Source organism: Microcebus murinus, chromosome 19 (assembly GCF_040939455.1).
Source record: "Microcebus murinus isolate Inina chromosome 19, M.murinus_Inina_mat1.0, whole genome shotgun sequence".
Taxonomy (NCBI): Eukaryota; Metazoa; Chordata; class Mammalia; order Primates; family Cheirogaleidae; genus Microcebus; species Microcebus murinus.
The window spans coordinates 21,492,504-21,507,515 of NC_134122.1; the positions used below are offsets into that span (position 1 = coordinate 21,492,504).

The 15,012-nt window shown below is 45.0% G+C and overlaps 1 protein-coding gene across 11 annotated transcripts in view; it reads left to right on the top strand.

The window, feature by feature from the left end:
- The window catches only part of SUN1 (Sad1 and UNC84 domain containing 1), a 54,886-nt gene extending 40,412 nt beyond the window's left edge, over positions 1–14,474 (top strand). For all 11 annotated transcript variants that reach the window (XM_012759100.3, XM_075995220.1, XM_075995222.1 and 8 more), the window contains 8 exons: positions 551–594; positions 2,107–2,245; positions 4,028–4,282; positions 4,857–4,941; positions 7,793–7,908; positions 10,242–10,409; positions 12,303–12,395; positions 12,780–14,474. In XM_012759100.3, the coding sequence (XP_012614554.1) occupies positions 551–594; positions 2,107–2,245; positions 4,028–4,282; positions 4,857–4,941; positions 7,793–7,908; positions 10,242–10,409; positions 12,303–12,395; positions 12,780–12,893 (1,014 nt within the window). In that variant the 3' untranslated portion in view covers positions 12,894–14,474. The remainder of the gene's footprint in view (positions 1–550; positions 595–2,106; positions 2,246–4,027; positions 4,283–4,856; positions 4,942–7,792; positions 7,909–10,241; positions 10,410–12,302; positions 12,396–12,779) is intronic.
- The last annotated feature ends 538 nt before the right edge of the window (positions 14,475–15,012 follow it).

A 15,012-nucleotide genomic window follows, 5' to 3' on the forward strand; every position in this document is an offset into this window, starting at 1 on the left:
TACGTGATCCCTGTGAGATGTGTGCACAGGAACATCTCTGAGTATACGTGATCCCTGTGAGATGTGTGCACAGGAACATCTCTGAGTATACGTGATCCCTATGAGATGCACACATGGGAACATCTCTGAGTATACGTGATCCCTGTGAGATGTGTGCACAGGAACATCTCTGAGTATACGTGATCCCTGTGAGATGTGTGCACAGGAACATCTCTGAGTACACGTGATCCCTGTGAGATGTGTGCACAGGAACATCTCTGAGTATACGTGATCCCTGTGAGATGCACACATGGGAACATCTCTGAGTATACGTGATACCTGTGAGATGCAACCATGGGAACATCTTTGAGTACACATGATGTCTTTTAAAGGTTTACTTTGAAATATTAAATGCACATCCCCCACTTGTGAGCCACCTGGCAGGTGTGGACTTTGAATTAAGAGGGGTAACGTCCAGATAAAACAATGATTTTGATTTAATCAAGTATATGGTTTTATGAAGTCAGCATATAACTGTGAATTTAAATAGATTGTTTCTCATACTTTTTAGGCCATCCAGAAGGAATTAGAACAGACCAAGCTAAAAACAACTAGGTAGGATAATTTCAAATAATTTACTATTTTGTCTTCTGTGTTTCTCCTTTTGGTTATTTGTAGCGGCAGCAATAATAATGAGGGTGCTGGTTCAGGCACCCACCTGGCGTCACATGAAGTACCTGATCTTTGTGGTTCAAACATACCCAGTCGTGTGTCCTTCTGGGGACCCCTCTGGAGCCACGTGAGGATAGAGCAGTCCTGAGGGGCCTTTCACATCCCCCCTCCACGTAGACTGTCAGTTGTTCCCACGCCCAAAGGGTGCCCGTCTGGGTGTGTGTGGAGGGCCAGGCTTGGAGCTCGTGTCACAGTGGACTCCAGGCTGGGCCTCTGCTGGTTCTGTTGGCATTGAGGTGGACCTGAGTTAGAGCTCAGCCGTCATCCCTCCTGCCCTGCAGCCCTTCCCTAGGTAGGACCCCTGCCTCTGGAAAGCACGTTCCAGCCAGGCCCATCAGCAGGCAGCTCTCCCAGACAGCTGGCAGCCTTTCTGCCATTGACGTCAGCACCTCTTATGCCTCCGCTGAGGCGTTTCTCTGCCGAGCATTCAGCCTGGTCCCTCTGTAGTCTCCTGGGGAGCTGGTGTCTGGCTCCTCACTGCCAGACCACTTCACTTGCATGCCTGTCGGTTAGCCTGCAGCCCCTTTGAAGTGTAGTGCTTCCCTTTCATTGTTATTCCCAGAGCTGCATCTTTTTTTTTTCCATAATTTTAATTTTATCCCAGAGCAAGCTCTTTCCACACCCCTTATCCCATTGTCTAAATGTACTTTTTTGGTGATTCCAATAATTGCCATGGCTAGACACAGGGCACTGCACAGAGGAGCTTTAACTTGGTAGAGTGTCTTTCTGTGCTTTGCTCCTGGGTGTTTCTGCAGATCCCATGTCATGACCTGAGACCCTGTGCCCCTGTGAAGAGGGCTGTAAGAGCATTCTTCTTCCTCCCAGGGCCTCTGTTTCAGCTAAAAGTTGTTCTGGTATGCCAGTGCGCAGCCCCTGAAGTGTTCATCCAGGAGCGTACTTTTTTAAGAGATGAATTGTTAGTATCTCAGCCACTGTATCTACTATAAACAAATGTAAATACATTACAGTATTTTATATTATACAGTACCTACATAAAATAGAATTATTAAAACAAACCCTGAAGTCATATATTTTTAGTGTGATTATTCCATAAGCATGAAAATTTAGATTCAATTTTATAATGATTATTGATAAATATTCTCATTTCTGCAGTTTTATTTATAATTTTAAGGAAATAGATACAGATTTTAAATACTAAACTGTTTAACTGTCACTAAAAAGATAACCACTGCTGATAGCCTATGTGGGTGGTATGTGTATTTGTATATTAGGCACCTATGGGGTGTCCCTCTGGGATTTTGATTTGCAGGTGGCATTAGGTATCCATGTCAGCGCAGTGCAGGTTGGTATCTTTACAGCGTTGACTTGTGTGTGGGGGGAGCGTTTAAGCACAGGTGGCTCACAGTGTGTAACTCTTGTGTGCTCATCGCCCAGTTCCAGCGGGGCCGACGAGCAGCAGCTCATGTCCACCGTCAGGCGTCTCGAGCTGGAGCTGGGTCACCTGCGGTCAGAGCTGTCGAGTTGGCAGCATGAGAAGACCAGCTGCGAGAAGGTGGATGTGTCACGTGAAAAAGTACGTTTCCTCTGTGTTTACTTCTTGTTTTGTAATGGAAAGTGAGAAAAGTTGAGTTTGATGACTTAGGTTTATTACCTTGTTTCATTTCACTTCCTTTAAAAACTTTTAAAAACTAGCCGGGCGCAGTGGCTCTCGCCTGTAATCCTAGCACTCTGGGAGGCTGAGGCTGGTGGATTGCTCGAGGTCAGGAGTTCAAAACCAGCCTGAGCCAAGAGCGAGACCCCGTCTCTACTATAAACAGAAAGAAATTAATTGGCCAACTAATATATATAGAAAAACTTAGCTGGGCATGGTGGCGCATGCCTGTTGTCCCAGCTACTTGGGAGGCTGAGGCAGCAGGATTGCTTGAGCCCAGGAGTTTGAGGTTGCTGTGAGCTAGGCTGACGCCATGGCACTCACTCTAGCCTGGGCAACAAAGTGAGACTCTGTCTCAAAAAAAAAAAAACTTTTAAAAACTATATATTTGAAGTTTCTAAACATTTGAAAATAACAAATTCAAATTTGCTGCTCAGATTTCCCCCATTCAGCAGCGTAAGATGCTAATACTTGGTGTGTGTCTTCCCATACTTCTTCATGTGCACACAGCCATGTGCCCGCACCGATCTGGGTGGGGTCTTGTGTCTCTGCAGCCACGCAGCCTCATGCTGCACCTGCCATGGGCTCTCTTTCCTGCCATGACATATCACCTACTTGCCCTGGGTCTGTCCATCCTTCAGTAGAGAAGAAAATCTGGACATTCATAGCTGCTTAAGAATGAAAACACAAGCATTTGAATAGCAAAAGACAGAAGGCAGTTGATTAGAAAAAGTATTTGTAACACAAATGGTAAGATTTTCTCTAATGTGCAGAGAGCACCTAGAATTGGTAGGAAGAGAAATAGTGGAGACATATAAAGCGTCTTACTAATTGGATTTGCAGATTAAAGCTCGCAGATCCACAGGAGTGACAACTGGCGCCAGCGCTGACTGGGGGCAGTGGGCTTTCTTGTGGCTAGTGGGACTGTGAACACCCACAGCCTTTGGGGAAAACCTCGTGACACTAACAATTACAGATACCCACCTGCTTTGAAACCAGCAGCCACACTCCTGGAAATCACCCTACAGAAACAAAAGTGCCGAGCACAGAGGTTGTAAGAGCTTATTGCAGTGCAGTTAGCGTTGGCAGGGTGAGGGCAAGAAGGCAGCCAGAGCACTGTCTTGGGAGCGTGGGCTGAGCACCGGCACATCTGAGGAGCTGTTCTGAGTGAGTGCACTGCCTGTGGCTATCACAGAAGGTTGTGCTTCCAGCATACTCCATTCCTTACAAAGCAAAAATAGAAATGTGTATACAGAATGATATATGTGCACAGAAATAAGACACATGGACATATTTAGCATACATAAAGTTACACTTAGGTTTCTTTATATGCCTGATTTCTTGTGAGACCAAGTTTGCTGAAAGCAAGGGGCTCTTTCGTGCATCTCCTGCTAACCTGTGCAGCGCGCAGTGGATGCCTGCCACGTGGGAGCACGCTGGCTGCGCAATGTGGACATAACTCTCTCTTTAGTTACATGGGTATAAATTTCATTGATACCGTGCTTTTGTCTATTCCTATTCTCTTTAATATATTCCAACATTTTTAGAGGGGTTCTTAAATTTAATATGAAGGAAAATGGTGTCACACTTACATTATACATTTTGAGAGGATGTGTGATACTTCCAAGGTAGCTAAAATAATGTATGTGAAGAATTGAAATGATTTGGGTAAATTCATGTTATATTTACTAATTATATTACCAGGTAGATGCGCAAGTCAGAGAAACTCTCAAACTCATATTTTCTGAAGATCAGCAAGATGATTCTCTTGAATGGCTGCTACAAAAGTTTTCTTCTCAATTTGTAAGGAAAGATGACTTGCAGATTTTATTACAAGATTTAGAGCTGAAGATACTGAAGAACATCACCCACCACATTTCTGTGACAAAACAGATGCCCACTTCAGAGACTGTCATGTCTGCTGTGAATGAGGCGGGGGTTTCTGGAATAACAGAAGCGGTGAGTCAGCACTGAGGGATGCTTGATGCCCATGTCGTGCTGAGGTGGGTTACCTGGTTATTAAGCTAGCAGACTGTGATGTCTTCTAAGAATGGAGTTCAGTGGCGTAAGGTGATGCAGGGTGTGCTCAGCATGGTGCTGAGTTCAGGGCAGGTGGCCGCTCAGTGAGTCTCAGCTGTGGGTGACGTCGTTCAGCTGCTGCTTGTGAGTACTGTATCACTCTGAGTCTTTCTGTCCCAGAGATCCTGTCTACCTCTGTGTGGCAGCAGGTACCTTTTGATACTGCATACAGATTTCCCAGTAAACCCAGATTTCCCATAGTCCAGTCCCAAAGTCTAATTCATGTTTTACGGCACCCAGGGGGCTCCTTTGGTTCCAAGATTTACTGTGACTGGCTGAGCCCTGGGTGGAGAGGCGCTTGTGCCCTCCCATCTCTGTCTGAGCATGGAGTTGCTGAGATACCCCATGCCTGTCATCCCCCGCGTGGACCTCATTAAAAATATGCTCTGAATATGAGCACCCAGGCTTCCTCTGTGTCATTAAACCTGAGTCTCTTCTGTTTTACCTTGTCCAGCAAGCGCATGTTATTGTGAACAACGCTTTGAAGTTGTATTCCCAGGACAAGACTGGGATGGTGGACTTTGCTCTGGAATCTGGTGGTAAGTAGACAGTCTCATCACTGGCCATCATTAAATGACCACCTGTTATCGGGGGTGTGAACTTGAGAAGCTGTTACCTACCCCACTTCCAGCAGTAAGAACTTGTTAGAATTTGTAAAAATTTGAGACAAGAGTGTGGTTCTGGCCAACTCCCTGGTATTCGTTCTTCTTGGCCAGTTGCTTTTTGGGCACAGGTCTTCCCTGGAAGGGTTGGTGGTGTGTGCTCATGGCTACGTCAGGGTCTGCGCCACAGCATGTGGGTTGATCACCCATAGCCTCCTGTCCTGTGGTTTGGGGATGGATTGTTCTGTGCCTGCAGTGGAGACACACAGTGACCACCCACCTTGCCCTCGTGGGGCTTCCACTCCGGCAATAAGACAGATAATAAAACAAAGTTGCGTGTACAGAATGATAGGTGTGGTGTTTTGCTTCTTCAGAACACTGCAGGTGCACAAGTGTGGACCAGAACTCTTGGGGCCAAATGCATTTAAAAAGTCAGAATTGTAGTTTAGTAAAGTACTGAGGTCCACATGATACCCTCTGTGACACTGGGGACAACATACCTGGGTCTAGCTCAGGAGATCTCTATGAAGAAACAGGTGAGATAAATAAAAACCATAAGTAACATCATGTAGGTTAGGGAAGGTTTTGCCACCATATGTTATAGAAAAGTCTTAGTTTTTTTTTATTTTTTATTATTTTTGAGACAGAGTCTTGCTCTATTGCCCGGGCTACAGTGCCGTGGCATCAGCCTAGCTCATAGCAACCTTGATCTCCTGGGCTCAGGTGATACTCCCACCTAAGCCTCCTGAGGAGCTGGGACTACAGGCGCATGACATCACGCCCAACTAATTTTTTCTGTTTTTAGTCGCCCAGCTAATTTTTTAAAGTTTTAGTAGAGATGGGGTCTCACTTTTGCTCAGGCTGGTCTTGAACTCCTGAGCTCAAGCAATCTTCCTGCCTCAGCCTCCCGGAGTGCTAGGATTACAGGTTGTGAGCCACTGCGCCAGCTGGGGTTTTGAATTTTTAAAATGTAGGAATTGCATTTGAGGGCTGGTGGAACATCATCATTTGGGTGATAATGTGCTTAGTACACACGAGTATGTGATGAGGTTGCAGAGCCCTGCAGGGTGGTAATGATTTTATAAACCCGAAGTCTGTTTGATTTGCTCACCCCTGGAGTTGAGGAACTTGGGTTTGGTTGGTCAGGAGCCTAATCCTATCCTTACTGGAGCAGTTGGATTTGGTTCCATTTACCATCTTAACGTGGTGGATGCAAACTTTTGTCATGTGAAACTGCCCTTCTCTTTATGCTAGACGGATGTCAGTAGGGCTGCTGACTGTTCGTTATATATTTTGAAATTCTGTGATTTATGAAGAAATTATTTTCATTTAAGGGGTATCAAATGACATTAACCATACAAAATAGGCTAATAGTTGTCATTTGTTCTTAAAATCATTAACTTGGGGCTGGGCATGATGGCTCATGACTGTAATCCCAGTACTGTGGGAGGCCAAGGTGGAGGATTGCTTGAGCTCCAGAGTTTAAGATCAGCCTGAGCAAGAGTGAGACCCCATCTCTACTAAAAATAGAAAAATGAGGCAGGCATGGTGGTGCACACCTATAGTCCCAACTACTTGGGAGCCCTGGGGCAGGAGGATCTCTTGAGCCCAGGAGTTTGAGGTTGCTGTGAGCTAGGCTGATGCCACGGCACTCTAGCCCAGGTGACACCAAGACTCTATCTCAAAAAAAAAAAAAAGAAAGAATCATTAACTTAGAATTCCAGTAGTACCTGGTAAGGTTGAACAGAAGGTTTTGTCACTAAACAAAACATTTATCAGTTCTTTTGTAAGCTAAAAATGTGAGTTACTCTGTTTAAGGAGACTTTTTAAGAATAGGAATATTAGAATAGGATATTTCAAAACGGTATAATAATTCATGGGTTCAGCAATTCAATTCTCCCTCAGCGACATCAAAGTCCCCTTTATTTGTGCTTGATACAAATCCCTGCCCCTCCCGCTCCTGGCACCTTACAAGTGCTCACAGCAGACTTAGGGCCACAGCTGCCAAGCGTGTTGCCCAGGAGCTTCCTTCTCACCGACTTGTTTGTTTGTATTTGCTGCTGCTTCCCACGCAGACTTGTTTTTCGGTGGTTTTTTTGGTCCTGCCTTGACACTAGTATTCTGTCTGCCCAATTTCCTATTGAGGGGCAAACTGGACATTTTTTAATGCTGCTTTTTTTTTATTATTGAAACACAATCCACATAATGAAAACATCGCCATTTTAAAGTGAACAACTCAGTAGTTTTTAGTATATTCACAATGTTTTACAACCCTCACCACTATCTGATCCCACAGTATTTCTCTCACCCCACGTAGAAACTCTGTACCTGCTAGCAGTCACTCCCTATTCCCTGACACTTTTGTTTTAACTGGTAATTACCATGATGTTTTGTCAGTTGGGCTTATTACATCTGCCCTCCAAGAGCTCACTTGCCAGGTAACACCTGTGCTTGGTTGGATTCTTTAGTCTTTATTTAGAAAAACGAACAAAAATCCGTTCAGAGTAGCTGGTCCTCTAGTAGTGGGGAGGGAAAGCCATTATTTTAACTTTTCCATTTCAGTAGGTACAGATTGTATATCCCAGAGCAATTGCAAACTGTTGGCACTGAATTTGGAGAAAGTAAAATTAATGAAGAATAGGACTGATTTTAAAGTAGAAGGCTGTCTGTACAAGTAAAAAAACTTTAGAGTTTTAAGGATACTTTGATTAAGTCCTTCAGTTAGGTGTGATACAGCTCCCAAAATGGTGGAATTAAATACTAAAGCCATCTTATACTTTGCCTTAAGGTGGCAGCATCTTGAGTACTCGCTGCTCTGAAACATACGAAACCAAAACGGCACTGATAAGTCTGTTTGGAATCCCGCTGTGGTACTTCTCCCAGTCCCCACGCGTGGTCATCCAGGTGAGTGGGCGCCTGTCCCAGGGCTACACTTGGTTTGGTGTGGGCTCCTGCCTCTGCTACCTGGTGGTAGAAGCCCCCAGGCACAGGCCAGGTGCTGGCTGTGCCCAGTTTATGATGCATTTTCTTAGCTTTTTATCAAGGTGTAATAAACATACAGAAAGTGTGCAGATTTTAAGTATACAGCTCAGTGAAGTTGCATCAAACGAACGTGTGAAACTAGTGTCAGGACAGGAAACCACATCCCCAGCACCACTAGGCCCCCTCATCTCCACTGGCCTCTGGGTTAGGGTTAGGGTTACCAGGCATGGGACCGTGATGTCACACTCGCCTTGGCAGGTTTCTCTCTCTCCTGTTTGTGAGAGTGTTCACCGTGCTCTGTGTGCTTGTTCACGCTCATAGATTGGCAGTCTTGTGAGATTATGAGTTGCCCGGTCTCAGTTTTCTGAAGGGTGGGAGGGGGAGAGAGCATCGGTTGGCATCCAGTGGGGAGCCCTCCTCTGGTGCCGGTATTGACCATTCCCCTATGTACCGCTGCTTCCTTGTGCCTTTATTTTTTACTCTTGGTTGTACAAACTTAAAGGACTTAAAAGAATTTAAATGGTCAGATACATTTATTTTGCCTTCGTACTAAAATGCTGCCTAATAATCCTGGCACTTTTTGAAGAAAATTAAAATTCCTTTTATATAAACATCCACCTTATAGCTATTTTTCAGTTAAAAACAAGTCCGGGCCAGGCATGGTGGCTCATGCCTGTAATCCCAGCACTTTGGGAGGCCGAGGTGGAAGGATCCCTTTCCTTCGTGCTAGATTGCAAGCACACCAGAATAGGCTGCCACCTGGCAAGGCAGACAGGACTCCTCCGCGGTGCTACCTCCTGCTCCTGGCCATAACAGAGTCCTCAAAGGCCTTGGAGTTCCTGACACGCCCCAGATGCCACACTGGTGCACAGCACTATTGCTGTCACGCTGCTGGAAGTGGTGATGGCGTAGCAAGTCTCTGGGTGTCTTAGATGTGTGTGAGGGAGAGGGTGGTACAGTTCTCTGTCAGAAGAAATGCAGGCGAACTGAAGGGGGAATGTTTATGTAAGGCACTATTAGCTGTAACGGGATTGGAGTAACAAGTGATTGGGTACTGGGAAGTAAAGAGAATTCTAAAAGCACATAGGAATGGCAGGTATGAGGACCAGCTCCCACCCCAGGACTGAGGTGGAGCACCTAGGAAGCATCCCCCGCCCTCCCCAGGGCTGAGGTCCAGAGAGGGCCTGGCCACAGCTCATAGACAGCTGGGAAGGTGCTGTGTTGCCTCACTGGTGGAACCTGCTAGAACCCACTGGAGGCATTCTGCTGCAGGCTCCCAAGAGGGGAACCCATCGCACAACCTGCACTGACAGCTCAGTCTTTGGGCTGGCAAAGGGAAAGCAGTGACAGGGCCCAGCTCCACTTTCCCACAGCAGGCTAAACGGATAGATTTGGGCTGAGGGGCAGTAAATAGATACCTGGCACAAAGGAGAAAACAGTGTGTACAGGCACACTGTTCCCCTTTTCTCTATAGACACAAATGTGCATGTATCACTTTACTTCACAAGGGTGGGCTGCCCTACCCCGGTCCACAGCCTGTTCCACTAGTCCCTATTCATGGGCTTGTGGGTCCTCTTCTGTCACAAGGACTCTTGCCACAATATCCTTATGCCTTTATCATTTTGTACTTTTGTCTGTGTATCTTAGGGTAGATGTGGGGTCACCAAGTCAGAGATTAAATGTAGAAGTGGGGTCACCAGGTCGGAGGGTAAATGTAGGAGTTGGGGCGCCAGGACAGAGGGCAGGTGCACATGCAGCGGTGCTGGGTGTTGCCAGGCTGGTGCCTTTCGCACGTCAACCCGCAGCAAGAACATGCGTTTCCCTACAGCATCCACAACACGTCCTGTCACATTTTAGGTTTTTGTCAGTCTAATAGTTGAGAAATGGTAGTTCCCTGTTATTTTAGTTTGTTATTTTCTTGTTGTTGTATAAGGCGCAGAGCATCTTTTCATATGTTTGGGGACCATTTAAATTTATTTTTCTCTGAGGGACGTTTCTGTCTTGCCCATTTTTCTTTGTGGCTCTGGTTATCTTAACTTTTATAAAACTTAGGTGTTGGCAGTAGTGACCTGTGAGATCTCAGTTATAAATAATGCCTTTCCCCATTTTATCTCCTGATTTTGCTTACAATGGTTTTTTACCATGTAAAAATGCTTTTATTTTTACTTCTGTGTCAGTCTTTTTTCCTGTTGCTTGTTTCCTAAGTGGTTAAGAGCTTGTTCAAACCGTTGCTCTGGCATTTTGCCTTTCCCTAGCCTGACATGTACCCAGGAAACTGCTGGGCGTTTAAAGGCTCCCAGGGCTACCTGGTGGTGAGGCTCTCGATGGTGATCCACCCAACCGCCGTCACGCTGGAGCACATACCAAAGACGCTGTCACCCACGGGCAACATCACCAGCGCCCCCAAGGACTTCGCGGTCTACGTGAGTGCATTTGGCCAGCTCCTCCCTTTCCTTCCTGGGAATTCCCAAAACGTGCTCACAGCTCCTGATGCGAATGTGTTTCCCGGGGCAGCTGTCTCTCACCCCACGCCCCTCAACCACACTCACCAGGTTTCCAGGGAGGGTAACTTATAAATAGTGCATTGATTTATATCCCATTTGTGTATAGTGCTAAACAGATTAAGCTAAACGTGCCTGGCTTTGAGAATCTCATTCACTTTTGTGTAGTCACCTACAGAGGATGTTTTAACAACTGTGTGAGGTTGAACCAACTGAATGACAAATGATAAAGTAAATTTTGCTTTCTTAGTTTTAGAATTTATAGAAGCAAATTAAGAAAAGAAGGTCCATAATCCCAGTACCTAGAGAAAGCCACCATTAATACTGTGGCACTTTTTGGTCTCTCTATTTTCTCCTTTAAAAAAATATAATTGACCAGCTTGGGCAATTAGTAAGACTCTGGCTCTCTTAAAAAAAAAATTAGCCAGGTGTGGTTGTGTGTACCTGGAGTCCGAACTCCCAGTCAGGAGGCTGGGGCAGGAGGATATCTTGAGCCCAGGAGTTGCAGGCTGTGGTGAGCTGTGATGACGCCACTGAATGCTAGTCTGGGCAACAGAGCAAGACCCTGTCTCAAAAAGAAAAAAAAAATACAGTTGAGACAATACTGTTACAAAACTTTGTTTCCTGCCTTAAAAAAGTAAAGTTTTGTCATAAGCATTTTTGTACAGCAGTTGAACTCTTTAGAGACATCTTTAAATAGCATAAAATCCCATTGTATAGTTGAATTCCTTATTTACCTGACCGATTTTCCTGTTGAATATTTCGATTTTCCGCTTTTCAGTGCAAGTGCAACATCTTCCTATCTTCAGTTATTTCTGCACGCTAGATGCTTAGAAGTGGTGTCACGGTGTCAGAGGGCATCAAGGCATCACGCTGTGCTGTGCGTGACTAGCATTTCCACGGTAGCACTGAGATGTGTGCTGCTCTCAGTTCCCTTTCTAAGAATGGAGCCCTCTTTTTTAATCTCTGCTAACTTGATAGGTGAAAAAATAGTATCTTAATCTGTATCTCTCTGTATTTCACATGCACATTTTCTTTTTTGTAGATTCTGGTCTTGTTTTTATTGATTTATCTTTCTGGATCTTAGTTTCCTTATGAATATTTGAGCTTTTAAATGTAGATATTAAGCATGTGTCATTCTGTTACAACTATACTTCCCATAGTCACATTTAATTTTGTATTTACTCACTGCCTGTGATTTATTTCTGGCATTTCTTATACCTAGAAAGTCCTTTCCTATTATGAAACAGACATTCAAATAGTCCCCTATATTTTCTACCATTCTTATCTTTTATTGTGATAAAATATGTACAGAATTGCCATTTTAACCATTTTCAGTGCACAGTTCAGCGGCATTATGTACAATCTTTTGTAACCGTCACCCCCATTCATCTCCAGAGTTCTTCTGTCTTCCTGGACTGGATCTCTGTCCCTCTCCCCAGCTGCGCACCCCAGCTTGCTCTCTCCCTCCAAGGCTCTTCCTCTTCCCAGACTGGTCCAATGCTCCAAGGTTTCCACTAGGGAGCGTTGGGAGCAGCAGTGGGCCATGCGGGTGGCTTGTAGTCTATGGAGTCAGACGCTGTCCCTTCTCTGCTGCTTGCTAGTGTGTCCTCTTTCAGCCTGGGTTTTCTTGCCTGTGTAATGGGAGGAGTCACACTTACCTGGGGGTTGTATCAGAATGCCCGCCCTTCCAGGGAAGGCCTTACCCCTGTACTATGGAGAGGTGATCTTCCCTCACTCATATTGAAGGGAAACAGTCCTAATTAGCTCAGTGTCATTCTTCTGTTACTTGATGACTATATGTCTTGGTTCCAGGGATTGGAAAATGAGTATCAAGAGGAAGGGTGGCTTCTGGGACACTTCACATATGATCATGAAGGGGAATCTCTGCAAACGTTCCACGTACTGGTAAGGACCATGGGTGTCTCACTTCCTTGGGTGTCCTGGAGTACCCTGGGCTTGTTGTGACAACAAGACCCTACCAGTGTTGAAAGCAAGAAGACCAGCCTTTGAAAAAGTTAATTTTAGCTTTCTAGCTTTGCTTTTCTTTAATGAGCTTTTTAATGAGCTACAAATAGATGTGTTTGAAACGCATTGAAACTGAAATTATATAATGATTTCCTAGGGTTTTGTCCAAGCTTCGTGTCCTGTGATAGATTACTTATAAGGTTTTCATTTTGAAAAATTTAGTTTTCAACTTTGCTGCTTCCTACCAAACATCATAGTTGAGGAAGTGATTGGGTTTTGGGGTTATGTATATGACATACTTTTTTTTTGTCCCCTTGATTTCAGAAAAGACCTGAAAGAGCTTTCCAAGTTGTGGAACTTCGGATTTTCTCTAACTGGGGCCATCCTGAGTACACCTGTCTCTATCGGTTCCGAGTTCACGGGGAGCCTGTTAAGTAAAGACACTACTTATTATTTTTGTACATTTTTGTATATACCGGACAGCCTGAAACACTGGAATCCTTCATGGGTGAGGGCGTATATAATAACAGGACAGTGTCACCCCTTAAATAAATGTTACTGACTACCAGCAGGAGGCTGTGAAAATTTAGGTGACAAATGCTCTGATGCCCAACTTCCACTGAAACTGCATGTTGAGCGTGTTGTGTCCATAAAGATTGTCAGCAGCAGGGGAAATTCACTGGGTTGTGTGGTTCTCATACGTACGTTGTTTCTGAACATAAAGCTCTTTGTATTTGTATTAGCAGCAGGAACAAAGCAAGTGCAGTTAGAAGGCTTGACGTGTTCTTGAAGCTTTGATATTTAGCCTTTCACTGGCTCTTCTGAACGACTTTTAAGGGCAGATCTATTTCATCTGTTAAATCCAACACACATTTCTTTCAGGGAAAAACAATGTCACCAAATTTTCAGAGTTCTAAACTCCTTTTCTTCAAGATGAGATTTTCCTTTATTCAGCACCAGTGGTTTACTAAGTCTCCACGTGGGGAAAGGACAAAAATGTGCTTTTCTGCTTAGTTTGCTCTTACTTCTGAGAAAGATTTTCAGTCAGGACTCATCATGCTAATATCCTTGGAGGAATATGGATGAGTTTTGTTCTTATAGGTCAAAGTGAGTCTGATTTGAAAGGAGAGATTTGGACCTAACCACACCACACATGGAGCTCTGTCTCAGCGAGGCTGTTCCCACTGGGGTGCACATAGGAATAGGAACCAGGAAATCTTGGGGGTTTTGTTTTGAACTTTGTTGAAAAGGGAACACTACAATGCTCTGAGTCTTTCAGAAGCTGCATTGTTATTCTGCTGATGGTTATCCAAGGAGTTGTCCAGGGTGGCACATTTGTGAAACCATCAATTTCAGGATCATGGTTTTTCCTACAGTAGCAGCACTTTTTCCTGGCTCCAGTCGGAATTTGCCTTTTATTACGACTGTTGGGCACTCTCACTTGATTCTTGTGAGACTCATTTTGGTTATAACTAATATTTAATATTTAGACTATTTTACTGAGCAGACTTTATAAATGAGATATCTGCAAGGAACTTAAAAGTGTTACAGATGTTTTACCTTAAGAATAATTTAAGTTTTATTGGGTTAAGACAGTTTTTGGTGTACCATAAATGTTGTATTTTCAGAAAAACAAAATGATGGTGCTGACTGGTTTTCTGAAGAGTTTTATGTATATTGCACAACAGCCCTCAAATATAAAAAACTACATATAGTAACATTTTTTCCCTCTCCTTAGAATTGGAACTATGCAGTTACAGTGGCTAAAACGTGTACAGATGTTTCATATATTACAAGTTATGTGTATAAATGAAAATTTCCTATAAAAACCAAATTTGGGAGTTGGGGTGGAAATATTTTGAATATTAATTTATTTTTAAAGATGCAAGATAGGACTTTGTGCAATGTATTTTTGTAAATGCCTTTCAAAATATTTGTCTTTGGTAGTGCTTCTTTTGCTGCCACCAAATTGATAAGATGCTATTAAGATGTTTAAATAAAGAGTTTTAATTTTTAAAAGTGCATGTGATATTTCCAATGAATAATAAACAGTGTATTTCTTTCTCAGTTTGTTCCTCTCTGCCCGCGGGAGTAGTGGGGCTGGCTGGATCTTAGCGGGCCTATGCCCTGAGGGTCACAGTGTGCGGCAGGAGGGGACTGGGGCGCAGTTGGGCTGGAGGAAGCTGGAAGGGCAGGGGCGCAGCGGGGGTGGAGGGGGCTGGAGGATCGGGGGTCGAGGGGGAGCAGAGGTGGCCCCAGCTCGGCCTCCCCAGGGTCAGCCCTCAGCACTCCCCAGAGCGTCCCCGGCTCGAAGCTGCCTCCCAGCGGTCTCCCCAGACACGCGTGGCCGTTTGAGTCGCTCCAGCTTGTCCTGCTCCCGAGCCCATGACGCCCGCTGGGGCCTGAGGGAGGAGTGGCTCCCTGCGCGGTGTCCGGACCTGTCTAGATCCCTTCGCCTCCCTGGGGGCGGGGTAGCTCCCTGCAGCCTCCCAGTCTCCCCTCTGGGCCGCGGCTGCCGCCGCCGCCATTATGGCGTCAGCGAGCGCCCCGCCTCCGG